The 27,816-nt window shown below is 39.9% G+C and overlaps 1 protein-coding gene and 1 long non-coding RNA gene across 15 annotated transcripts in view; one reads left to right on the top strand and one right to left on the bottom strand.

The window, feature by feature from the left end:
• Positions 1-1,018: 1,018 nt before the first annotated feature.
• Positions 1,019-3,962, bottom strand: LOC128415867 (uncharacterized). Its single transcript, XR_008331094.1, has 2 exons — positions 3,859-3,962; positions 1,019-1,686 (listed from the first exon to the last, which is right to left on the bottom strand). It is a non-coding gene; the product is annotated as an uncharacterized LOC128415867 (long non-coding RNA).
• PLEKHA7 (pleckstrin homology domain containing A7) overlaps positions 3,738-27,816 on the top strand; it is a 158,572-nt gene continuing 134,493 nt past the window's right edge. For 3 of the 14 annotated variants that reach the window (XM_053392551.1, XM_053392575.1, XM_053392607.1), the window contains exons 1-3: positions 3,743-3,910; positions 4,070-4,146; positions 4,480-4,537. In XM_053392551.1, the coding sequence (XP_053248526.1) occupies positions 3,816-3,910; positions 4,070-4,146; positions 4,480-4,537 (230 nt within the window). In that variant the 5' untranslated portion in view covers positions 3,743-3,815. Of the gene's footprint in view, positions 3,911-4,069; positions 4,147-4,479; positions 4,538-27,816 lie in introns of all 14 variants that reach the window. The other 11 variants (XM_053392525.1, XM_053392509.1, XR_008331093.1 and 8 more) reach the window with 8 other exon arrangements.

Below are 27,816 nucleotides of genomic sequence, written 5' to 3'. Positions count from 1 at the left end.
GGTTAAAAAACACTACTGATTCAAAATGTCAATACCAATATAAGAAGCTATTACCTCTGTGCGGGTGCAAACAGCATTTTAATGGACGTGTTAAGGTTCCAGAATCAATATTGGCAAGTAATTATCTGTGGCAGGATGAGTAGCATTCAGTGTGTTGTTTTTTGTTTTTGAAAGTTCGGAATTGCTTACACACCAGATCCTGAACTGTATTATAACTTTAAAAATCCATTTCTTTTGCACTTCTGAAGATATATTCCAACAACAATGACAAAAACCCTTAAGGGAGATCCACAAGAAGACCTGATGTTTGTATCCGCATGCATAAGTAAATCCAGAGGACATACAAGCCCCTAGAACTAGGAGAACTACAGGAGTGAAAAGGGCCTCAACATGTGAGTCAGTGATAAGTAGTGGGGGAAAGTAGGGAGGGGAGCATGGGCATGGCTAGGATTTTTGTTATGGGGGCAGGCCTTTTGTTTTGGGGGGAGCAGAACCTCAGTTAGCTATGCATTTTTTTATTGATGGGGGGGGGCAGCTGCCCTTCCATGTCCCTCCTTGGCTACGCCAAGGGAAGAGCAATGGAAGCAGAAAGTGAATTGGTCAATTGTAGGGAAGGTGAAGAAAATACTACAGGGTGTCATTGTTTTAATTAGGAGATTTAAAGGCTAAGGCCTGAGCCAGTTGCGACATTATGAATTCAGGGTATGCTCATGAAACAATATAAGGTCAAGGTTTTAGACTTGAAGTTACTCCAAAGACAACAATATAATTTCTGCATATTTTAAATTTATAGTAAGGAGAAGAACAGCCATCATCTGAACTTGGTTGTATACTGCTGGTACTCTAAGCTAAGAATTAATTGTAGAAGCTGAAATAATTGGAACGGTTCATTTTTGAGCACCAACACATACTGTATAGGCAATATTGAAGTAAATGAGAGCCGGTACAGACTGAAGCAATAAAAGCTTTGCACAGGTTGGACAAGTGACTTAGGATATGTCTACAGAGAGCTTCCATATTTAAAGGAATTTCCTTAATCTTTGAAGTATTGAAATGACAGTCATGATTTTATACACACAGATGGAGGGCCTGTATTTTGCAAAAAATACACTTGGAGGTTGTGTACAGTGTTTCTCTGTTTCTATGCAGGCTGTACAGATTAACCTTCAGGAACAGCTTTGTATTTCTTTTCATTTTGTTAAAAAGGAAGAAATATTGAGGAGTTTTCTTTTGACAATAACAAACAGGAACACAATTGCTGGAAAAAGTAGAGATTTGCCCTGCTACTTTCTACAATATCACTGTTCTATTGCCATAAAATAGAATTTCAGTAACTAGAAATATGCTGTGGATTGAGATGCACTATTTATTTTAGGTAGGTACACACTGCATTGTTACATGTCTACCAAAATAGTATTAGCTAAAAATGCAACAAGTCTTATATTTAGAATTTCCCCTACAGTAATTGCCAATCTCAAAACATCAAACAATTATGAACACATCTCTGATTGGTTCTTTAATGTAGTTCAGGGCTGCAGAAAATATTACAATCCCCACAGCTGACAATCTCCACTGATGTGTGATTTAGCCTGTGCAGCAATGAAAGGAACAAAGTTATCTTCACTTTGCTTGCTGATCCACTCCAACAACTCTGATTTTGTCTTCTTCCATGCCCTGCTGGTTTCTCTGTAGATTGCATTTTTCAGCAGGAATAGAAGAGAAACAATTTTATAGAAAGGAAGGAATAAGGCACTGTATCCTGGGTAGACCATGTGCAGAGCTGGGTCAAATTACATAGAGCGAAGAGACATGTATCCTCTTGTATGTTTGTTAGGAGTTTATGTCTGACAGCATTCAAAGGAAAACAGAACAAGCGAAACAAAGTTTGCTACCAGACTGCCAGTATTCTACAAGCAGGATTCAGCTGCACACCAGAAATTTAGTTTGCACAATAAAAGTGAATTGAATGCTTTACTGCAACAAATCAAGGTTTTAAACATTGACATTTTTTGTTTAGGAAAGTGATGGGGAAATGCACCAAAAAGTGTGTGATAAATGATTGATTAATGGGAATACATAAAACTTCTGCACAAGATATCAGAATGAATGCTCATTGTTGTATAACCTCTCTGCAATAAATCAGAATAAATGCTCAATATATACCACACATTGCATAACATCCAAGTATGCTTTGTGCAAGCAAATTAGGATAAATGCTTGATAAAATGGGTTGTCTGGAGGAGCCCAAATTCTGTTTCAATTAATGAACTGTCCTTTTATTTCCACTGATGATACAAAAGAGTACAAATTGTATTAAAATGAGGATCCATTGTTTCCATACAAATCAATTTGTAGGGTAACATGAGTTGCATATTCATATTTTTGGAAGGAAATTCAACTTGAAATTTGGCCTATGGGTGATATCCAACTAAGTCATACCCACTGAAATTAATGGAGTTCAGTACTGAAGTTCATTGATTTTAATGGGTCTGCTCTCAATATAACTTACCACTGAATATCACCACAGAAATTCTATTCATGTATAGGCAGCATTCTCACATGTCAAACTTTATTTATCATTGATTGGTTAAAAACATGGAATGTAGAAAAAGCAAGTGTCTTTGAAACTTCTTCACGTGTTAAATTGCCGTTACAATAGCCTGTTGTATTAATTACTAGATAAACTGGGCCCCAAATTTATCCTCATGATAGTTGCATATGGTGGTAGTTCTGGTGTGGTGGACAAAGAGCTGTGAGAAGAAGCTAGTTTTGGTGGCAGCACCATTAACAAAGTACAGTTCCCAGGATTCTTTGGGGGAAAGTGATGTAAGATTGCTTTTAATGTATGGTGTGGATGATCTATAGAGGGCAGCTTAATTTCTGCCATGTGTCAAGGGTGGCAAAGTATCCCACAAAGCCTAACAGTGCAGACACTGAAAAGTATCCTATGTGTTCTTGCCTATGCAGTTAAAACACTTAGCTGAGCCACCACAGTTAGATACAGTAGGAGGGTTTCATTTAGAGACGTGTGTGTGACTTTTATTATATTTACACATTAATTAATAAATAATTCAGGAAAAGTTTGTGTTTAGGAAGTGGAAAAGATCCAGATCTTAAGTCAGGAAAAAAGTTCACAAATTGGCGGGAAAAGAAGTAGCCTTGCTCATGTGTTGTGAAAAATGCGACGTTATTTCAACAGTTGGAGCATTCAGACGCCTTCACAACAAGGAGTTAATATCTGTATCTCTGGAGCTCTGATTGTCTGAAATTGGAAGTGCGACTGGGAAGTTCAGGTAGCATATTCTTCATTTCTATTTATTCACCTACAGCCCTAAGCGTAGCTGTTTAAGGGTGGCACCTATTAAGTCCTAAACAAGGAACAGCGGACTTTAGCTGGGCTCACACAACCTGTTGCCCGGACTGCTATTATGGGATACAAAACCACAGGCTTGTTCGAAATGAAGAGTTCCCTCTTTTCCTCTCCTCCTGTTTCCAAACACGGGGCAACGAGCCGTCTGCCCAATCTGCCTGCTGAGCTTAAGTGAAAGGGTGGGGGACACACACATACACACAGAGCGCTCTTCCCCACCCAGACGGGGGAGGCGAGCCACCTTGTGTTGCGTTGCGCCGCGTTGTGCGTTGCGCGCCTGCCCGCGCGCCTCCCGCTCTCCGCTGCCGGCCGGTGGCGCTGCTGAGCAGAGCCGGGCACTTGCGGCGGGCGCCTGCCTGCCTGCCTCGCCTTGCCTTGCCCTCCCGCTCCCTTGCACCCCCTCCGCCCCCCTCCGGCAGGCGGGCTGGCTGTGCGCGCGGCGAACATGGCGGCGGCGGCGGCCGAGGCGGTGGGGCGGGACACTCTACCTGAGCACTGGTCCTATGGCGTCTGTGGAGACGGCCGCGTCTTCTTCATCGAGTAAGGCGCCGGGCGGCGGGAAAAGGGGGTGGCGGTGCGTTGGTGAGGGCGGGGGCCGGTAGCGCTGCCGCTTATTCCGCTCCTTTCTTTCCTCTCCCCCCCCCTTCACGACGGGCTCTAGTACTAACAGGTGCATGTTTGCCGCTTCTCCCTCCTTAGCGACCTGACCCGCTCAACTACTTGGCTGCATCCTCGCACCGGGGAGCCCGTCAACTCAGGCCACATGATCCGCTCAGGTGGGTGCCCTAAACTCCCCCTCGCCCTCCCCAACTACACTTTCCCGCTAGGGCACTTGTGGTGGGGGGGGGGCGGGAAAGAAGCGGGGCGGGAAAGGGAGGCTGAATGGGACTTTTCTGCTCCCCCCCCTTCGCCCCGCGCTCGTGTTTGCCTTTCTCTCTCTCTCTCACGGGGGGGTGGCGGAGGGGGGGGGAGGATAACGACCTTTGTGTGACTGGGATTTACGCTCGCCTATCTCCAGGGCACTGAGATCTCGCTTCCCTCGTCTTTCTCTCACTGCCACTTTCTCTCTCTCTCTTTCTCCCCCCTCCTGCTTTTGTTCTTTTTTTTAGATCTTCCCCGTGGATGGGAGGAGGGATTCTCGGAAGAAGGAGCCAGTTACTTCATTGAGTGAGTATTTCCCACTCTCGAGATATACTCGCTTACTTAACCCGGGGTGTGTGTGTGTGAGAGAGAAAAAGAATTAATCTTCCGTATCAGAAAATGGGATATATTCTTGTCCCCCCCCCCACTTTGCTTTCCCCCTCCCCCTGGAATTAACATCACCTTATTTTGGGTCCCGTATAAATGAAGTAAAGGAGACGTTTGTCTCGTGTGTGTGAGAGAGAGCATGAATTCTGATACTCTCTGCTGTGTTTTGTTTTTTTAAAATCACTGGTTATAATAGTGCTTTATATTGCCGTACTTTGGTGTTCTCTTGACACTTCCGTTGTCTGGCAAGAGCAACAGGCTTTTACCTTTGTAGCTTGTTTATATTGCTTCGGGATTTCGTGCCGTAGTGAACGGTTGACTGAATGTCAGCCAAACTTGGCTGAATGTGTTACTAACACACTGGCTGGAACCTGTTGCCTGCTGCTGAATTGAAGTGTAGCAATGAGGTTGTTTATAAGGCAGGCTAGCAGTGTTCAGTATGTGAAAGATTGTCACGTTTTTCTGCAAAAAAGAAGTTTAGATCAAATTAATGGTCACAGATCTGTTGAAGCATGGAATGGGTCAGCTTATATATCACATGTTACATATTGAAAATACAAACAGCACTGCAAAAAACAGAGAGAACATAATTTATAAAACACTGGTGGTGAATTAAAAATTATTTAATTTGAACAGAAGTCTGTTTTGGATTATAGTCTTCTTTAATGTTCTTAATATTTCTGTTGCAAAAGGGGAGGCTGTTGTCTTAACATGGGGCAACATTTTGCAAGATAGATTTTTCTTATTTGTGCCTTTTGATTATTCCATTGCTACTGCTGTATTTGAATAAAAGGAATGTTGCTATAGATCAGTAATAAGTAATGCCTAATCTGATACTATACAGGAATGGATCTGTGGAATTCTTTTGGTTCATAACCTTTGATGAACACTGACATCTGATATTTTAGGATCCACCCTGTTCTTGTGATTGTAATGTGTTTTAAACAGGTTTTACTGTTGTATCTTAAATTATTGTGACCCATTTTGGAATGAAGGATGAGTAATAAATAAAAGTAATAAATTTATATATATTGCAAGAGAGTAGAAAGATAGATTTTTGCATGACTAAAATACTAGAAAAGTTGTCTTACAATATTACTTGTAGGAAATAATTCTTGCCTGAGCTCTTAGTTTATTGTGGTTGGAATGTCACCACAAGAAAACTGCATTCACTTTGAACAGTATAGGTGGTGCAGAATTACAATGGCTTTGTGCACCTGTTCAGTATGTACTACTTAAAAGACGTGATCATATTCCCAGGAGCTGTAAAAGAAGATAGTCTGGGGACATTTTAAGAATACATTGATGCCCAAAACAATGGAAGCTGTTTTAGAATGCAGTGTAAGTGGAATTTTGGGGGTGTTGAAGGAATCTGGGGTGTTGAAGGAATACCAAGAATATGGACAATTTTTAAAAACTGGCTGCCATTTCCCCACCTCCTTAGCATATTCCATTCAGATATTACATACATATGGTCTGTTGTTGTGCAGGAAGGAACATGGTAAATTGAAGAGTTTGATCTGGATGGACTAAAGGGAGGATGGGTGGTATTGGTAAATAATACGAGTTACCACCAAATGTAAAGGCTTTACATGATATATACTTCTATTTTTTTCAGATTGCACTTAGATTGAACAATTTCTAGGTTTTTTTTTTAAAAAAACCTGCCAGACAAAGTAAACATGGCAGAACATTTTTAATGGACTATGTGTCACATGCAGAACCAATTACAGAAATAACGAAAATACATCAAATAATTTTAAATCTAGCTTTATTTCTGGAAGGCCAGCTGTGGTAAAGAGTTACTTTTACAAACTTCAGCTGGTTTGCTAGTTATACCCTTTCCAGGAGAATAAAGAGTTTGAAAGAATACATACTAATTTCTTGTTTAGACTACTGCAGTGTGATCTATATGGGGCAGTCTTTGAAATGTGACTGCCCAACTGAGTAATCAGGAAAGCGGTTGCCCAGTTATGAATCAATAATACAAAATTTAGATAACACGTTGCATCTGAAGTAAGCGACAGTGACTATCAGTTTCCCAATGAAAATCATAGTCATTACATATTTTACATGGCTGTTTATTTGTATTTATTTCACAATTTTATATATGGATGTTTTATGATCGCCTATACTTGTAATGCCTAATATGCCTAATAAAGGTCTGGCGAAGTAGACTGTCATTTTCAAGATGCAATTCAAAGACCTGGTTTGCATGTCACATTAAGCCACAGGGATGATGGGAGTTGTAGTTCAGCAAGAATCGGCATGGTTTGTACAAAGGTATATCCTGTCTTACCAACTTTTTAGAACAGGGGTGGGGAAGCTTCTTCAGCTCAGTGACTGCATTTCCTTCTGGGCAAAATACCAAAGTCTACATACTGGTGGTGGGCAGAGCCAGAGGCAAAAGTGTGCAGAGCAGCAAATGTAAATGTAACCTTTGTACAGTAGTTTAGTTTCTACACACACTTGCACACCACCCCTCTGTATCCAGAGAAGCAAGAGGCATTATCATAGTTCAGAAACACGTTCCAAACGGCAAAGCATCCAGAGTGTGAAACAGGGATAGTGAGGCGTTTGGCCTAGGGAGAGAGGGTATGTTTCTGTGGGAGAGTTCTGAGGGTCAGGTGGTGTCCTGGAGGGCTGTATTCATCTCCTGGGTCTGAGGTTCCTCACCTATGTTTTAGAGTTTGCTGAGAAACGTCAATAAATATGTGGATAGGGATGATATGGTAGACACTGTATACTTAGAATCATAGCACTGTAGAGTTGGAAGGGACCCTGGGGATCATCTAGTCCTGCAATGCATGAATCCCAACTAAAGCATCCATAACTGAAGGCCATCCAGCCTCTGCTTCAAAACCTTCAGTGAAGTAGAGAGTCTGTTCCACTGTTGAATAGCTCTTCCCATCAGAAAGTTCTTTCTGAAGTTTAGTCAGAATAATAAAAAATACTGGCATGCCACTGCTATCCTTTTTCAGCTGGCTCCCAAATTGTGGGACCAGAATCCTGACAGAGGAGTGAATAGCTGGTAGGAAACAAATGATCTCCTTGAACTTTGTACAATTTTCTCTGTATTTTTTTAGCTGGACTTTAAGGCACTCCTTTCCCCCCTTTATAGTTTGCCCACCTATATCACATGAGACTCACTGTCACCTTTTTGTATGAAAGTCAGTGAAGAAGTTTTAGGTTTTAAAGGTTTCCCCCCTCGCTATATCCCTTACCATGAACTCAGGCTCTCTCTGTTCTCCCATTCCACCTTCCTGGTTGCAGCTATTTATTGGTAGAGAGAATGAACAGTTTGCTTCTTGACATTGAGAGGTTTGCTGTGATAAAATAGTTGGGAATAATGACACACTTTGTTGACCTTTTGAAAAGTCCCTCACCAAAGGCTCCTTAGCAAACTTGATAGTCATGGGGTAGTAGGATGTGTCCTCTTATGGGCCAGTAAGTTGTTAAAGAACAAGAAGCAGAATAGGAATAGGAATAAATGGGCAATTCAAATAATGGAGGAAAAAGCAAGGTCCTTAAGGATGTGATTGGGCCGACGTCTTAACTTGTGCATAAATGATCAGGAGAAGGATGAACGGAGAGGTTTGTTCACAAAAAAGAAAAAGGGGTCACATTCCTGAGCAGTCATCACCATTTCAGACACCATTAGTATATACAGTACAGTGGTACCTCGGGTTAAGAACTTAATTCGTTCTGGAGGTCTGTTCTTAACCTGAAACTGTTCTTAACCTGAAGTACCACTTTAGCTAATGGGGCCTCCCGCTGCCGCCGCACGATTTCTATTCTCATCCTGAAGCAAAGTTCTTAACCTGAGGTACTATTTCTGGGTTAGCGGAGTCTGTAACCTGAAGCGTATGTAACCTGAAGTGTCTGTAACCCGAGGTACCACTGTATATGAAATCAGGATTTTTGTTTGCCCCAATGTACATCAATTTACACTTGCTTGCATTGAATTGCATTTGCCATTTCACTACCCATTCTCTCAGTTTGAGATATCCTTTTAGAGTCCCTTTTTGTTTTAACCACTTTGACCAATTTGTTACTGGCAAACTTGGCTATCTTATTGCTCTGCCCTAACTATAGATCATTTATGAACAAGTTAAAAAGCACAGGTGCCAATACTGATCCTTTGGGGACTCTACTTCGTTCATCGCTCCAGAGAACTGTCTAGTTACTCCTATTATCTGCTTCCCATTCCTTAACCAATTACCAATTCATAAGCGGACATCTCCTCTGATGACATGAATGCTAAGTTTACTCAGGAGTCCTTTGTGACAGACTTAATCAAAAGGTTTTTGAAAATTATAGATTCAGTATTTAAATATATGTGATAAATTCAGCATTCCAGTTTTCACAGATTTTTAATTTTTTCTTTTTGCCCTGGCAAAGATCAGTACAGTGGCAAGGTGGGGATTATTGGAAAGTGCTGAATAATGACTGGAGGCCATGAGCCTTGAACACGTAGTCATGCAAGACATTGAAGCACTGCTCTCTGAATACTGGAACTTGTATAGATGCTCTCGCAACATTTTCAAACATCTCTCAACAACTGTAACAGTTAGAGCTCTATTTTTGATAACTGTGTTTTCTAGGATTCTGTGTAATTTATTAAATTTGCAAAATTCCATGCAAAATTCCCTGTGTATTGAAAACTTTCAGCTGGAAAAAAAACAACCTCAAGGAGAAAGCATTGTTTGAGTTCTCTGTGATGGCACACCTCTCTTTTATTACACACTGCAGCAGGGGTGGGTAACCTGTGGACCTCCAGATGCTGCTGAATCACAGCTTGCATTTCCTCTGACAATTGGCCATGCTGCCTACAGAGCTGATGAGAGTTGGAGCCCAACTACACCTGGAGGGCTGCAGGTTACCCATCTCTGCTCTGCTGAACAGCTGAATAAAAGCTATTTTTGAATGGCTCCTCTTTTGTTCTTCTTTCTTACCTTATAATCCATTCAGTTTTCTAATCTTATTGCTATATTTCACATTTTACATTTGAAGTCTAAAAAGCTTGTCATTTAAAAATTAAGATTTATTTCTTATTATTACTCAACCATGATTTAAAATGTTGAACAGGCTCCCAAAAGTGGTGGTGGACTTGGTGGTGGAAACTTGGAGGTTTTAACAGATTGGATGGCCACCTGCCATATAAGATCTAGTTGAGATTCCTGCATTGCAGGGGGTTGGACTAGATGACCCTAAGGTTCCCTTCTAACGATTCTGTGATTCTATGAATTAATAAAGCAACTTGTTAAAACTTCCTTCCAACATATCTGGCTCTTTATCTCTGTTCAGATGTGAAAATATGTGATTTGTTCTGATGCCTTCTAACTTTTTGGATCTACTTTAGAAACTCTCTAAGCAGTGCTAAGAAACTGTGGTGTTAAGTGGTATCTTAATTGTAGAAATAAAGAGGGGCAGATTCAATTAACAACAACAACAATCTATACCTCGCCCATGTAGCAGAAGCTCATACAAGGACTTCCGTCAGCACAGTGGGACTGAGCCTTCTCTCCTTTCCCCATTGGCTCATGGTGGGGGGAGCTGGGAGAACCCCCAGGGCAGGGGATTTCATTCTATCTGGGAAGCTGAAATGCTTGCACAGACAGATCAATTGCCATAGCATTACACTCAGTGTAAAAAAGAGATGCCAGAGCTCACCAGGAACTTCTCCTTTGTTCTCTTAGAATGGCAATGACACCCACTTGAGAGGTGCCAGATTACACTGGATTCCTCCCACAATTTGGGGAAAATATATTTTTTTGTTTTTATTGTATATATCTGCCACATATCAAACTGGGTTTTATATTTATTTTAGAGTAGATTGGTTATTGGTGGCATGCAGATAATATCTCTAAAAATTCAGATACAACACAAGTTTCAAAGTAAACATCAAACAATTTATTACTAACACTCTTGTACAAGATGAAGAAAATGTTGTTTTTATATCAGGGAAGGGGTGTAGCTTAGTTGTAGAGCATCTCCTTTGTATGGCAAAGGTCTCTGGTTCAATCTGCAGCATCTCCATGTAGGTCTGGGAGATAACCCTGTCTGAAGTCCTGGAAATGGAGATTTGCGGTAGAATTCCAAACATGTGATACATAAGTTTAGGCTTAATAAAAAATTTGTAAACTGATTTATCAACATAAAATGTCTATCAGCAGGGTCTATGACCAAGCCCTGGGAGACGTTACTCTGACACAGGTTTGCCCACCTGGGTACTCAGTCCAGCACCAATGCAGGTAGGAGGTGTTTTTCCCATAGCATATAGGGATTCTGTTGCCCTCAACAGAAGGTCCTTCTACTCCAGGACAGGATTCAAGGGCTTGTATCTGTTGTTGGGTCACAGAGACAGTAACCAGCTATAGATCTGCTTTGACTATTTAGTCTTTTTCAAATGTCTCAATTAGTTCCAAGGAATTGCCAGTATTTGCAGAATACTTTGTTCTGTCCGTGGCAACACCAGTACATGATCAGTAAGTAGGCTACAGGTGTGATGTCAGCACACGTAGCACCTTTTCAAGAAGCTCCCATTAGTCTGACAGTGGCGTGAACAGGCTGTGTCGAGTTCTATGCCTGGATGCACATGTTCTCATGAACTGATACAAACAGGTGTTTGTTGGAGTCCTTCCTTGTCAGAATCTCATCTTTTCAGCATAGCACACTGTAGTAAGTTGAAAGAGTGAAATTCTGTGAGGGAAAAGTTGGTGCCTTTGCTATCAAGTTTCCTTTAATTTTTACAAGCAATTCATCTTTAATAAAGCAAAAGTACAGACTCATAATCTTAGTATTTAAAGAGAGATTTAAAACGTTTGCAACTAGACTGATGATCAAGTGAAGGTTAATAAATATGGAACTGTAGGAAACAGCTTCCAGTTTGTGGAACCTAAAATGCTAAGTAGCCTTGAGATTCAAGCCTTTGAAATGTTTCACTATGTTCAGAAGATCTAACTATGTTGGGTTGTAAGTTTTCATTGCTCAGACATAATTACTGGCTGAAATACTAATATTCATAAGAAATACACTACTAAGCGTTGATGTCCCAGACCATTTCTAGTTGGGTGTGACTAGTGATGCCAGAATGTGAATAAAAAGGTAAAGGTAAAGGACCCCTGACAGTTAAGTCCAGTCCCGAACAACTCTGGGGTTGCGCCACTCATCTCGCTTTACTGGCCAAGGGAGCCGATGTTTGTCCGCAGACAGTTTTCCCCAGTCATGTGGCCAGCATGACTAAGCCACTTCTGACGAAACCAGAGGAGCGCATGGAAACGCCGTTTACCTTCCCTCCGGAGCGGTACCTATTTATCTACTTGCACTTCATGCTTTTGAACTGCTAGGTTGGCAGGACCTGAGACCAAACAACAGGGGTTCACCCCATCGTGGGGATTCGAACCGCCGACCTTCCGATCAGCAAGCCCAAGGCTCAGTGGGTTACACCACAGCACCACCTATGTCCCAAGAATGTGAATAGGGGTGCGCATTTTCTTTGAAAGCAATGTAGTGCAGATTAAGAATACTGGCATTTGTATGTGCCCCTGTCTGCTCATGTGCCTAAAGTCTACAGTTCTTTAGAGGAGGTAAGTGCATGGAAGGATGCCTTCTCTGATAAAGCTGTGAATGCACATTAGAAGCGTGAACCAATATTAAAGTAACTACAGATAATCTGTTGGATTCATATTTGTGATTTAATACAAATAAGCACTTCTGGTATCCAAGCAGCATGAATTAGAAAATTTTGTACTATCATTTCTGACTAAAATAAAATGTGTTGGAAAGAGCTAGTGGTTAGAAGGGTTGAGCTTTCAATGCTTCTCTATCTCAATCACTAGCCATTTGTGAAACAGCTTTGTAGTTTCTGATTAATGCTTTCCATTTTGCATACAAAGGTATTATTATGTTAGTGAATGATTGTAATTGTATTACCAGATAAATACAGTTGAAATTGCAGATTTTCACATATACAGTGGTACCTCAGGTTACAGATGCTTCAGGTTACAGACTCTGCTAACCCAGAAATAGTACCTCGGGTTAAGAACTTTGCTTCAGGATGAGAACAGAAATCGGGCGGCGGCAGCAGGAGGCCCCATTAGCTAAAGTGGTACCTCAGGTTAAGAACAGACCTCCAGAACGAATTAAGTTCTTAACCCAAGGTACCACTGTACTTGGAAACAGAGCTGATTTCATGAGGAGATGGTATGGGTTGATAGCTGGAATGAGAGAGTTGAAAAACAGTGCTGGTAAAACCAGAAGCATAGCATCTTTTATAATATACCTACTTCCTACCTTTGTGAATGTCAACCTTTGTGAAAAATTTATACAGTTTCTCAAAATAAGAACTTTTGATGCTTTGTGTGTGCAGCGTTTGCAAGAACTAAGATTTTATATATTTCACACTTCAAATGAAACATTTATCAATTATTATTGTGTTAGAGCCTCAACCTGCTGATCTAAGGCAAATACTGATTCTTTCAGAATATAACATAAGACGTAATGTAATGTGTTATAACAATGAATAATGTTTAAACCATGTGCACATTTTAGTAAAAAAATGAAATATTATGTGACAAGAAAGCCACAGATATAGAATGCTTTTCAAGTAGCTACTTTATTGTATCTTCATATTTAAAATGTGTGTGTTAAAAGTTTTCTGCTGATGATTATCATTGTTAACTGTTCTGTAGCTTTTACATTTTCTTGTTTTAATGTTTATGGAAACTTCTGCTTTAAAGTAATAGTGGTAAGTTCTTCTTGATAACAGACACAGTGCATGTCATCTTAAGGCCATTTTGAGCACTTATTTTGCTGCCTCTTCTCCCACTCCTATTTTCTTGTATGAACACTACTTATTGAACAAATTTTAGTGGGGAAGAAATTGTCACTTGCAGCTTCTCTTTGAGTCTATTTCAGGTGCAAGCTTGCTTAAGTTTGTGGAGAAGACTGATCTGAATAGTAAATCTACTTCTCTACTTCCATTTCTCATCCTCTCATTTTCCTAGGTTTCCTTCTGTCTCCATAGCACAGCAGCTTCATGGTACATCAAAGGCACTGGTGCTGACTATATTTGCCAGTTAAGGCATCATAGTTAGGACAAACTCACTTCAAACCATGGTTTCTGGATTGCCAATTGATTGAAAACCAAAATCTGTTAATTCAGGCATCATGTCAATTCATAGTTAGGCAATGGTTTGAGATAAATTTGTAACTACTGTAAGTCTATAAAGTGCAGTGTATATATTTTTTAAAAAATCTGTCCAATCTTTTCTATCTTTTCCAAAACCAGGAAACAATTGCCAGTGCTATGGATGACTTCATAAATGCGTCTTGTTTAAGAGCTGCTAGATATGAACTACAGATACATTCCAGTTTTTCTGTAGCTGCAAATTAGTAATTGGAAGCAATATATTTGTAGTGGTCAGAGAATCCTGACATATACCGGTATATATTGACCTCTGCTTAAGAAGCCTGTTGCATATACTTCTATGGGTTTGATTCAGAGCTTTCCTCCAATGCCAGTAGCTTCCCCTTAGGGGAGTTTTGCTCAGGATGCTCCTAGCAGCAGAATGCAGCTTATACCATTTTCCCCACTATCCTCCACTGCAAACTGGAGGATCACCCAATCTGGAGCAATTTTTGGGAGGGCATAGAGGGCTATAAGAGAGGGGAAATCACTAAAAATCTGATCCTCTCCCATTCCACCAGCATGATTTCTTCATTGAATCAAAATTATTCCATGGACCGAAGAGGCCTTCCATTTGTCTTGACTGGGTCTGACCCAATATGTGTATGCACGTAATATTTTCTTTTCTAGATTTGAAATTCATGTGGTATCTTTCTTTCTTTCTATCTATCTTTCTTTCTTGATATCTGAATATATGACATTATCAGGAGTTCATTTGAGAAAATAATAACAAGGAAGAAAGAATGTTTTGGCTTATTGGGATAAAATATTGTGTTGATAAAATTATTGAACCTGGAAAGGTACTAGTCCACACCAACACTAGATGTTATGATTCCTGCAGTCAGTTCTACCTGTGGTACTAGCACCCCCCCCCCAATTTATTACAGCAGTATTGCTTGCACTGAAAGTATGTCTTTCTAATGCCCATGTAAACACATTATTGCACTATCTTCACATAATGCTCTCATTGGAAAAGTAACTATAGATTTTCCACAAATGGTCTCCCTCCCCAGCATTCTTGCTGAAGATTAAATGGACAGTTAACTGGCTCAACAAGATGTAAATAAATGCTAATAGTTTTAAAATAGCTAGTTTTATTGATTAGAAAAATGTCTACTATGTGCTTTCATGCAATTCTCTTTATTTAGGTAAAGGTCCCCCCCCCTTGCTTCAGTTGGATTTGTGCAAATCATTTCTGATATATGGATTTGATGGTTATTCAGCTGTGGGCAGGATTCTTGCATGCCCAGGGGTTGGACTAGATGGTCCTCGGGGTCCCAGCTCTACAATTCCATGATTCTATGATTCGGAACCAAGACAATCTCATTAAATAGGGCAATAAATTTTATTATTAGTTTTTCTTCTCACAAAGAAAAATTTCATTTTATGCAGAGAACCCTTATAGTGTGTTCATATCTGATATGTAGTTAGAACCTGAAGCACAGAAAATATTTCTGCTTCATGTTTTCTGTTACTTTGCTTTTGCAAATATTTGCTCATTTATGTATTTTTTATGATAACTGCAAATGTGTATTCTGTTCATGCTTTTGTGTCTGTTATCTACATATTGAGGAGATTAAATACACAATTTTTTGAGTTCTAATGAGTTTTACTTTGAATATGCTGATTTTGAATATGCCTATATATTGTATAATTGGTTGATACTCCATACAAATCAATAGTGAGCTACTTATTTCAGGGGAAAAATGACTAGTCTATCAATTTTTTTGCCCTTCTGCATACATTGGTATGTCTGGGTATGACATGAAAAGTATTTTTGACAAGGTATTTTCTCATAAACAATTTTTGATAAATAAGGAAAGGGCACAAATGGTTTTTATTTATTTATAAAAATATTTATATATCATCTAATAAAATATCAGGATGGTGTGCTGCAATTAAAAACCAATAAAAACCAATATGATTAGTTGCATACCTATTCATGAACAAGATTTATAACTTGTAACCCCATTCATAAGAAGAGCTTCATGAATCAGACCAATAGCCTCTTTAGTCCAGAAATCTGTTCTGACAGTGGCCAGCCTGTGGGAATCATGCAGGCATCTCCTGTAGTTTGCAGCAACTGGTGTTTAGAAGCACAGTGCCTCCAACAATGGAGTTGGAACATAGCCATCATGGTACCATTCCAAAGGTCTAGGATATGTAACAATAGACTTAATAACAAATATCAAATATCAAATTAGAATCGGATTGAAATAACTAAGATATAGATGATACTAAGACCCCTAACTTGTTATTGACTTAACCCAGGCTTCAGGGCAAGTGCCAAATTGGATGCCAAAAAAGTCTGGCTACAATGCTTCACTGGATCTCCATGGGTTGGAAATTTCAGAGCCATAGAGAATAATTATTTACATCCTAACTGTCTTGAATAAGCCATGTTAGTGAGGGCCTTATCTTGGCCGTGCCAATGCAATATTCATAAATAATGCTAAATTTATTTTGAAATTTTGTTCTGATGCATGGGAAATAATGCAAAAATTAGCCCCAAATGTGCTACTGGTTTTGCCCAATGCTGCTCTCATTGTTATCCTTGTACAGGAGAAGAGACACAATTCAGTCTTTTGGTATTAAGATTGTGGCATGTTGATGAGCCATTTCTGTAATCTGTTAGCTTTCTTGAAAACAGTAGCAAAAGCACTCAAGAGTGTCTGACAGGTCTCAGTCATATCACCAGCATCTCATGGTCAATGCTAACAAAGGTCATGGAAAGATCTAACTGGATCAATGGAGTATAATTGGTTTTATTGATCTTTTGTAGTAGACTTTTTAGCCAAGGTCATAAGTATACCCCCAGTGCCATATCTATATACAACCTAGACTGGCAGAACTTCGAAAAAGATAACAAACAGGTATGTTTGAAATAGTTCAATGGCCAATTTCTCAATAACCTTCTCTCTGTCGGTACCTGTTTCATCCTTTGTAGAGTTACCTATCCACTGAGAGCAGTAGAAGAAGCCCTGCTTTGTGTCCCACCACTATCTGAGGTTTTTGTATAATAAGACATAAATAATTTTTGACATCTAAAACCCCAGGTCTCCTTTGACCACTTTCATCAGCCAATATGAACAGGGTTCTTGTGAATGTGTAGTGTGCCTTGCCACTATAAGGGTCTTATCCATGTCCTCAGGTTCGCCTAAACATGAGAAATGGTTCTAACCAGAACCAAGCTGCATTTAAAATGTGGAGTCCAGGTTTGAATGGATGATATTTTATTATTATTTACTAAAATGTTTATAAATTGCTTTTTGGGACCAATGTGCTCAGAGAGTGGCTTCCAGAAGAGTAAAATGCATTTACAAAAATTTTAATATCCACCCTATGAATATCAATTGGCATAACATCATTTAAAACCAGAAAGTGAGGAGGAATTAAAGAACCTTTTATTGAGGGTGAAAGAGGAGAGCGCAAAATGTGGTCTGAAGCTCAACATCAAAAAAACGAAGATCATGGCCACTGGTTCCAACACCTCCTGGCAAATAGAAGGGGAAGAAATGGAGGCAGTGAGAGATTTTACTTTCTTGTGCTCCATGATCACTGCAGATGGTGACAGCAGCCACGAAATTAAAAGACGCCTGCTTCTTGGGAGAAAAGCAATGACAAACCTAGATAGCATCTTAAAAAGCAGAAACATCACCTTGCCAACAAAGGTCCGTATAGTTAAAGCTATGGTTTTCCCAGTAGTGATGTATGGAAGTGAGAGCTGGACCATAAAGAAGGCTGACCGCCGAAGAATTGATGCTTTTGAATTATGGTGCTGGAGGAGACTCTTGAGAGTCCCATGGACTGCAAGAAGATCAAACCTATCCATTCTGAAGGAAATCAGCCCTGAGTGCTCACTGGAAGGACAGATCGTGAAGCTGAGGCTCCAATACTTTGGCCACCTCATGAGAAGAGAAGACTCCCTGGAAAAGACCCTGATGTTGGGAAAGATGGGGGGCACAAGGAGAAGGGGACGACAGAGGACGAGATGGTTGGATAGTGTTCTCAAAGCTATCAGCATGAGTTTGACCAAACTGCGGGAGCCAGTGGAAGACAGGAGTGCTGGCGTGCTCTGGTCCATGGGGTCAAAAAGAGTCAGACACGACTAAACAACTAAACAACAACAAACAAAGCCTCAATATAAGTTGCTGGGAATCATATGTGGACAATGTGCTGCTGAGCTTAAGTCCTGCTTGTAGGCTTCCCAGTGGCATGTAGTTGGCCACTGTGAAAATAGGATGCTGGCCTCATTGGGCCTTCAGTCTGATCCAACAAGTTTCTTCTCATGTTCATTTTGCTGATAGACATGCATGAAAATAATGCATCTGTCCCAAATGCTGCACTGAAATGGGAGAGCTGCAGTGTTCTAAAAGGATATTCTTCTGTTGTGTTCTGAATGCTATGGAAAATGACCTGTGCTTTTCAGCGATTCTGAATTCAGGGTTGGAAAAATATTTCAGATTCCTAGTTTCCAGCAAAAAAATTTAGTAGCTGTCTGGGGATAATATTCATAACTAACTGCAATAATTACGTGTAGGATCTGGTAGAAACAAAAAAAGTAGTCTACTTTATGAGACTGGAGTCCACTGTGTAATTAGTTATATTTACCATGCAGTCACTAAGAAAAAACAAGAGGCTGCCCAGAATAGTTGTGCTTCCTAAGAACAATGGCTGAGCTGGGAGAGCTGCTGGACTCCCCCCCCCCCTTTTCATATCAGTTTCCACATTTGGTCTTCTGTGGTATTTGATTGTCACCGTGCTGAAGTTAGGTTTTAACTCTTGATCTTGTTTGTGTATTCATCTGTTGCTAATTCTTAAAGCATAATTTGAGTATTGCAGATCAAATGCTATCTGATCAAATGCTTTCATACCCTTAACAACCTTTATGAATAGTACTGCTACAAAAAACTAACTCTTTGCTTTATTTCAGCCCCTTCACACTTGTCAACTCCTCGGGAGCTGCCACCTTTCCACCAGTTATCTTGCCTTTATGGGGTTTCCTCCTTCACGTTTACTAGACTGCTTATATTACCATTTAAAATGATTGTATTTCAAGCTAGTTGAAGTACAATATGTCTGTGCCAAATGAAAATACCTATTGCTGGGATAGAACTATTTTTTAAAGGCTGTTAATTCCTTGTCCACATATTTTCTAATGTTTTTGGACAAAAAACATTAGGCTGCTGCGACATTCCATATAATCCAAAAATTGCAGTTTTGGGTTATCTGAAAGATCTGACTTTGGTGGATAATTTGAATTAACCATATGCCTGCTGATTTCAGAAGATGGCTGTATTTACAAGTAACCATATGTGTTTCATGCATGAGCAGGAAGGAGTTTGTGCAAGACTTGTGCCCTCCCGTCCCCTTCTCCCACATGACCAGGAGAAGGACTTTGCTAACATTTACTTTTAGTTTTAATGAACGTTGGTTTATTGTGTTTTCTGGCTCATAAGCAAACTTGAAATTGTAGTTTCTGAACCTGGCTTATGCACAGAAGTCACTGTTTAGTGTTGTATCCCATGGGTGGGATTTTAAAAATGTATTTCTCTTTCATTTTGGTTTCATCTCTGTGGGGTTTTATTGTTTGTTTGGTTGTAAGTCATTTTGGGTTGCTCTGGGCAAGATAAAGCAACTGACAGATTTACTTATTAAAAATGAATAAATTTGAGAGTGTGGCCTGTATATAAAGCCTTATATTGAAGATTTCTAAGGCCATCTCATTTGACGGACTGCTACAAACAGATTTGTTCAATAGCTTTAGACAAGTAACTAATCTTACAAATAAGTAACTTATAAGTGAGTCAAAGAAGGAATATTAGTTATTTAGAATTTCTTGGAGATGAATATTATTGTAAATTACTATAACAGAAGGCAGTGGAAAGAGAGGTTTGGGAAAAGTTGTCACTTCCCTCTACTTGTTAGGGAGAGCATTCTAGCTGTTGGGAGTGAAATATGGACCCAATCCAGGCAAGGCAAACTCGACCCTCCAGATGTTTTGAGACTACAACTCCCATCATCCCTTACCACTGGTCTTGTTAGCTAGGGATGATGGGAGTTATAGTCCCAAAACATCTGGAGGGCTGAGTTTGCCTATGCCTGACCCAATCCAAAGTGTTTTGAAGTGTTCTGTTGAAAATTTAGTGGCTGAACTGTTTTCTGGACTCCAAACCAATATACATTTTTTGCTGGGGGTGGGGGGCTATATTTTGGCAGTGCATGTGGTATTAACAGGTTGTTATAGGAGCTTGACTAATCTGGATGCTTGCTTTTAACCGTGTTTCTGTTGAATTTAACATGGTTCAGTGTCAAAATAAGCTTTCTGTTACTACTTCCCTGTCCACTTGTGCTGTCTTACTGTCTGACAATAATACCTTTTTGTACCACAATCAACCAGTTTTCATGGTTTGCTGTCTACTGTTGAGGCAGCTCTGTTGCTTAGACACTTCCTTAAAAAAATCTATTTTATTGATTTTTGAAAAACAAGCAGTGATGACTTGACATATGACAGGGATAACATTAAAATGAAGTTTAACTCTCAGCAAATGTTGCTGGTATATTTTCTATAACAAAAGGAAATGTTTCTTATTAAATATTTTGAAACAATCCTTAAAAAAATCAACATTGCTTATTGCTGGATGTGTTGGACTTATAGTTCAGTAGTACTAAAAATATCATTCAGAACAAATTAGAGGCCCTTATCTGGAATTTGCAAGTTATCAGTGTGCATTCCTCCAGCACATTATTTTAGGAAATTGGTAGCAATGGTTTACTCTGCTATGAAAAGATACAGTGGTGCCCCGCAAGACGAATGCCTCGCAAGACGGAAAACTCGCTAGACGAGAGGGGTTTTCCATTTTTTGAGCTGCTTCGCAAGACGAATTTCCCTATGGGCTTGCTTCGCAAGACGAAAACGTCTTGCAGGTTTGTTTCCTTTTTCTTAACACCGTTAATACAGTTGCGACTTGACTTCGAGGAGCAACTCATAGAACGCAGTGTACATAGTAGCCTTTTTTGAGGTTTTTAAAGACTTTGGTGATTTTTGAAGCTTTTCCAAAACTTCTTTTGCAGCCATTTGGTAAGTTAAGCTTTTAAAACTTTTTTGGGGGGTTTTGGATTTTGGGTTGGGGTGTTTGGAATTCAAGAACTTGGTGTTGGGGAGGGGTTTGCAAGAATCTGGAAGCTTGTGTTTTTCCCCCTGCATTTTTATGATTTTCTGTGACCATTGGGCCACTCTGCTGTTTTTTTTTAAAAAATTCTGGATTTGAATTTCTGTGTGCTGGGTGGCTGGGGGAACAGTTGGGGAGGGGTTTGCAAGAATCTGGAAGCTTGTTTTTTCCCCTGCATTTTTTTGATTTTCTGTGACCATTGGGCCACTCTGCTGTTTTTTAAAAAAATTTCTGGGTTTGAATTTTGAAATGCTCTTTACAGTATGTGTGACTTTAAAGAGCACTTAATAAACTCTTGTACCAAATTTGGCTTTGTTTGGACTTTTTTTGACCATAGGAACGCATTAATTGATTTTCAATGCATTCCTATGGGATTTCGTGCTTCGCAAGACGAAAAATTCGCTAGATGAAAAAATTCGCGGAACGAATTAATTTTGTCTTGCGAGGCACCACTGTAACTAGAGCTGCAACCCTACATCTAATTACCAGGGAGGAAACTCACTTTAACTTACTTCTGAACAGGTATGCATAAGGTTGTATTAACACAGTTTACAAACAGACCTTTTTCTCACTTTAAGCTGTGTTTTTAATTTGCAGATAAACCTTTTAGTTAAACAGTAAAGGGACATGGTTTATAATAATCACCCATTCAAGATCAAGATTGATTGGTCTCATTATATGCAAGTAGCACTGAAGAGTGTAGTATGAAGTACACAGCTGATATTTCAGTGAAACTGCTTATAATAAAAACCCCCAAGACTGGTATGTTTATGGAACTCCCACTCAGGAGACATTCAGCTGACCCCCACAGTAGAGGCCTTTTGGCATAAGCGGAATACATTCTTACTTGTTCAGGCCTTTGAACTGTAGAAGGAGTGGTGCTGAGAGAATTGTGATGCTATAAATGTTCATCACTGCTCAGTTATGTTAACTGACTGTGGTTGTGTTTTTAAGTCCTGTTTTTATTGTACTGGTGGTTTTATGTATTTATATTGTAAGCTGCCCCAGACTCCAGTTTATAAGAAGTGTGGGGCATAAAAAGTGTGCATGTATAAAATATTATAATGTGATGGGCACAAGAATTTCAAGGCTTAATAAATAATGAATATAATGGAGCCATTAATTTTTTTAATGTATATTATTCAGTCTTAAACATTTGCCTTTAAGAAATCATTTTATTTTTGTATTCAATTTTGCAAAAGTGGAAACTGATGTAGCTTCTGCAGTTAAGGGGTAAAGTAAAATAATCACCATAAAATTATGATATCAAATCAACCAGAATGCTTTAAACATTGCTCCTACTTGTAAAAGCCTGCTGGTATAAGAAAGCGTCTACTCATTTTCCAAAGAAGCCAAATGGTTACTTATCATTTATGTCAAGTTAGGGCTATAGGCTTGAAATTTTGTTTTTGTTTTTTGGTTTCTATGCTAGATAAATCAAGAGTTTTCTATGCATTGGGGCACACATTGATCCATCAGTGTTGATGGGGGGCATTAGCTTTGTTGTTGTTGTTGTTTAGTCGTTTAGTCGTGTCCGACTCTTCGTGACCCCATGGACCAGAGCATGCCAGGCACTCCTGTCTTCCACTGCCTCCTGAAGTTTGGTCAAACTCATGCTGGTAGCTTCAAGAACACTATCCAACCATCTCGTCCTCTGTCGTCCCCTTCTCCTTGTGCCCTCCATCTTTCCCAACATCAGGGTCTTTTCCAGGGAGTCTTCTCTTCTCATGAGGTGGCCAAAGTATTGGAGCCTCAGCTTCAGGATCTGTCCTTCCAGTGAGCACTCAGGGCTGATTTCCTTCAGAATGGATAGGTTTGATCTTCTTGCAGTCCATGGGACTCTCAAGAGTCTCCTCCAGCACCATAATTCAAAAGCATCAATTCTTTGGTGATCAGCCTTCTTTATGGTCCAGCTCTCACTTCCATAGGGTCAAACCCCAATTTGACATGTCAATTCACATGTGTGGATGATGGCAAAAAATGGGGTTGTGTGGCACAAAACATTGGTATAGTGGGGTTTTTTTAATAAAGCAGATATTGGGGTTCATAGTAAGTGGAGCTCTCATCAAATATCCAAATAAACACCTGTCATATAGAAGACAACAAAGTACTAGGTTTATTGTACTTACCGTATTTTTTGCACCATAACACTCACCTTTTTCCTCCTAGAAAGTAAGGGGAAATGTCTCTGTGTGTTATGGAGCGAATGCCTACGGATGACAGGGGGATCTGCTGCAGTCGTGAGCAGAGGATCCATGGTTCCCCTTCCTTCCCTCCTCCGTGGTTCGCTTTGAAACAGCAAAGCGGGAGAAGAGCCACTGAGTGGGGAGGAGAGAGGGACAGAAAGCCTGCCAGTTGGCTCCTTTAAAGCAAGCAGGGTCTCTGTCCCTCTCTCCTCCCCACTCAGCTGGCTAAATAGCAGCAAAGTTTTTCAGCGAGCTGGGGAGGAAGGAGAGAAGCAGAGCCTTTAAAGGAGCAAAGCGGGAGAGGAGAGGAGCCTTCTCCTCTTATACCCCTCTTCTGCATTATTAACAGCATCCTTCTCCACCCACCCCACACGTGCTTCTTCTCCCCTTAAACCCCTCTTCTGCATTATTAGCAGCATCCTTCTCCACCCACCCCACGCGTGCTCCTTGTCCCTTGAGTGCTTTTCCTTCCCTCCCCACTTAAAACGTGGTTACACAAGGCTACAGCTTGCACCAAAAAAATCACGCATCCACTGCTGCCTGGGGCCGCAGTGGTGCAAAAACGTGGTTACAAAGCATGGATTCACATGGATCCTTAGGATTTTTGTATTGGGCTACCCCAAACCCACCGTCAGATCACATGTCTGTGGCCACAGCATGAACCACAAAAATCATACATCCACTGTTTCGTTTAGAATATTTTTTTTCTTGTTTTCCTCCTCTAAAAACTATGTGCGTGTTATGGTCGGGTGCGTGTTATAGAGCGAAAAATACGGTAAATTGCAGAACAGTATGTATTTAGTTGAACATTATGAGAAACTTGATAGTAAATGCAATTGGACAATGGAACCAATAGCCTAGGGAGGTGGAGGACTTCACATAGGAACTGATTTTGGTAGTAAGGCTCCCAGCTGGATGGGATGAAGGGCACTGTAGTATGCCTTCTTGGAACACTTTTCACCCTTCACATACATAATAGAAAGCAGGGTTGAAAACAAAAAGAGAAATTGGAAGCCCCAGTTGGACAACAGAATCCTCCTTGCAGTAGACAAGAACTTTGTCAACCCACAAAATATAAACCCCCTGGACAACTAAGACTATGTAAGAAGTTGCTAGGTGTCCCAGTTTATTTTTTAATCCATATATGTTCTGTTCCATCTGTTTATTATGCCCAAAGTGCCCCCCCCAGTTTAATCATACATTCTTTAACTTGTTCTTATTGCATTTCAAATTTCAACAGTAATTTGTACATTTTTGCAATGACATGATCATCATTCATACACAACTGTATTTCAAAGTCTGTCTATTGTTCTATACCGAAAGTCTTTTTATCTACTGTAACTTAAATCTCTCTGTAAACTGTAAGTAGGAAAACTGTTGGAGACTGTGACCTTCCCTTGCTAGTTGTTCCCTTGTTTTAACTTTACAGTCTCCTTGGTTCCACGCTAATAATTCTTGGTACTTTAATCATTTCTCTTTGCCTATCACCTCTTTTCCATGAAACACTTCTAGTGTTGAGATTCATAAAGGTATATTCACATACAAGCTAGTTTTATATCTATTCCAGATTATCAATATAGTACATCTGATAAAATGGTTTTTAAAGTCCACGTTGAGTTTCACCTTAGGTAAAGGTAAAGGGACCCCCCAACCATTTGGTCCAGTCATGACCGACTCTGGGGTTGCGGCACTCATCTCGCTTTATTGGCTGAGGGAGCCGGCGTACAGCTTCTGGATCGTGTGGCCAGCCTGACTAAGCCACTTCTGGTGAACCAGAGCAGCGCACGGAAACACCGTTTACCTTCCCACCGGAGCGGTACCTATTTATCTGCTTGCACTTGGACGTGCTTTCGAACTGCTAGGTTGGCAGGAGCAGGGACCGAGCAACGGGAGCTCATCCCGTCGCGGTGATTCGAACCGCCGACTTTCTGATCGGCAAGTCCTAGGCTCTGCGGTTTAACCCACAGCGCCACCCGCGTCCTACCACAAATATTCATGCCATCCAAACCTTAAGGCATAAGCTTCTAATTTCAAAAGTCTCTTGTTTCACAGACACCCACTCCTTCAGCCACACTAAACAACAGGCTGCAAAATACAGTTTCAAAATAGGCAAACATTTACAAATGTTTATGAAACGTTGATGGAAAATTACATTTCTTTTGACAGAAGAAAATGTTTACATCTCTCATTTGGAGCATGGAATAATTGCTTCCCAGGACCTAACAATGTTGTCTTTATGGAGAATGATGTGGGTTGGAACAGATGACTGTTATAGGAGCTAAGCACTAAAAATCTTGAATGCAAGCCGCTTTCTTGGTTTTGCTTCTGTGTTTGCCTTCCTGTTTTACCTCTTATGACCTCACTGTGATGCATTCCTACTTTACACCTCACAGATGCCATAACTTTCTGTAATTTATTGTAATTGACTCAGTTTATACATAAATTAGAGTAGAGATCTTGTCAGAGACCAATTAAGATTAATTATGTGTGCCTCATGAATTCCATTCATGCAACTGGGTTATAATCAATGGGAGAAAACATAGGAAAGACATTCTGGGCTGGAACTGTCCACAAGAGATGTTTGGGCCAGATAAAAAGCATTTTGCATTCAAGGCCTGTGAGACACTATACAAAAAAGATCCACTTGATGAAAATAAATAGTTATTTGCAAGGCATTTCTATAACTAGAAAAAGTACATTCAGAAGTCCATGAGTAGTTGTGCCACAATTGAAGTAGAGAAGGACTGAAATTTTTTGCTCCAAGAGTCTGAAGAGACTGAAGCACTTGTATGAAGAAACATTCATTTTTCAAACGGTAGTATGACTGCTAATTGGAAATGCCAGACCCCTGGCATACGGGCACAAGGTACAGTATAATCTGCTTTTGTGAGTTTTTTAAAAAAAGAATTAGACTACTATGCATTTTTGCTTACCTGAGATTTATTAAATATACAAGCTTACATCAGTATTGCTGTTCTGCTCCTACATGAATTCTGCAGCCACTCCCTATGGTAAGTTCCCTCCATGAGAGCGGAGGGATTGTAGGAGAGAAAACATAATTGATAGAGGCATTTATTTTGGCACTCAGAGAGGAAAGTTTATGCAAATTAGTTTACTGGTCGTTGTGAGGCATTTCTGATAAAACATTAAAGGTGTTGTTAACCTTTAGCTAGTCCTTTGAGCCACTTCTGTCTGACTCAGTCACGATGCCTGTTTCTGTCCTTGGGTATCCTTTGAGCCAACTGTTTCAGTAGCCTTGTATGCTTCCGTGTAAGAAGCCATATTTGAAAGAACAATGTTGACCTTTAACTTTTCTTTTTAAACTGAAAACATGCTGAGGGAAATATGGAATGCCAAGTAATGGCTTCACAGTTAACTATTCAAGAGTTCAATGACAAATACAAAAGTCTAACCCTTTAGCTGTAATTTTTAATGAAACTCACATGCAGTATCATAGAGTATGGTTAACGTTTAACTTGTTTGTGCAGCATTCTTAATCCTTGTAAGTCATTTGTTCATTTGCTGATGTTAGTGTTGTTGACAGTAGTTTTATTTCCCTGTTTAACAGCAACCATGTCTTCTTTCCTTTGTATTGCGGCAATGGTATGCTTTATGAGCTATGATGACAATGTATTTTTTTTAAACAAAAAATACAAAACAGTTGCCTAGAAATAATAAGGTAACTTATTTGTGTTTCTGTTCTGAACTTTGGGCTTAATGAGCAATGAGTCTGTAAGTGAAAGTGCAATGTTTCATAAAGCACTTAATTTCTTATATTCTCAGTATATTGAACTTCTTTGGGAAATTATGAGCTGTCTTTCTTCATAATTTTGAGATTATATAGGTCAAACTTTTAAGGGTAAACTTGTTTTCAAATATAATCTAAATATTTGCATCACCAAAATGCTGCAAAAGGAGTGTGATTTCTACAATTAGCAACTAAAGTAAATCATAGGAATTAGAAAAAGAGAAATGTATCCCTTTCTGCAGTGCTTTAGACATCTTGCAAAATTGTTCTCTTACATATAGAGAAGCCTGGAATCGATTCTGTTAGCATGTTTAAAAATGTAAAAATATAGTAGTAAATATAACTCTAAAAGAACCTTCCATCTGTCTATATTAGAGGGCTGGGTAGTGATGATACAGATATTTAGTAAGACATTAAAAAATAATGGTGTTCCCCCAAATACCAGCTTTGCTATCATTGGAACAACATAGTTCATTCTAGGCATGACTGATGGATAGATGGCCAGTCAGCAGCAGGCACATGTATGAAAGTTCAAACTAAACATGGATCTACCCTCTGACCAGTCTATGTATTGAACCTGAGTCTTGTTGGATGGGGTGACCAGCCAGTCACAAGAGTGATCATAAAATATTAGCTCCAACCGCTTCCACGCAGTGGTCAGTTCTAGTTTTGAGGTGCCTCCTAGAAGTGTGTCCTGTAGTTGCCTCCTTTCTGCAACTGCACCCACCATGGACTTCCATGCTTGTGATGGGTAGCAGGAACAGTTTTGTATTTTTTTATCCTCAGCATAACGGTTTAGCTTATTGCAGTGTGTTATATGTACAGTTGCCTCCGAAGATGGTTCAGAAAAAATTTGACAATGAGGTTGCTCACAGGGGCAAGACAAGTTCAGCTTCCTATCA

Source organism: Podarcis raffonei, chromosome 1 (assembly GCF_027172205.1).
Source record: "Podarcis raffonei isolate rPodRaf1 chromosome 1, rPodRaf1.pri, whole genome shotgun sequence".
In the NCBI taxonomy this organism is placed as follows: Eukaryota; Metazoa; Chordata; class Lepidosauria; order Squamata; family Lacertidae; genus Podarcis; species Podarcis raffonei.
This window is presented reverse-complemented; position numbering and strand designations above follow the sequence as displayed.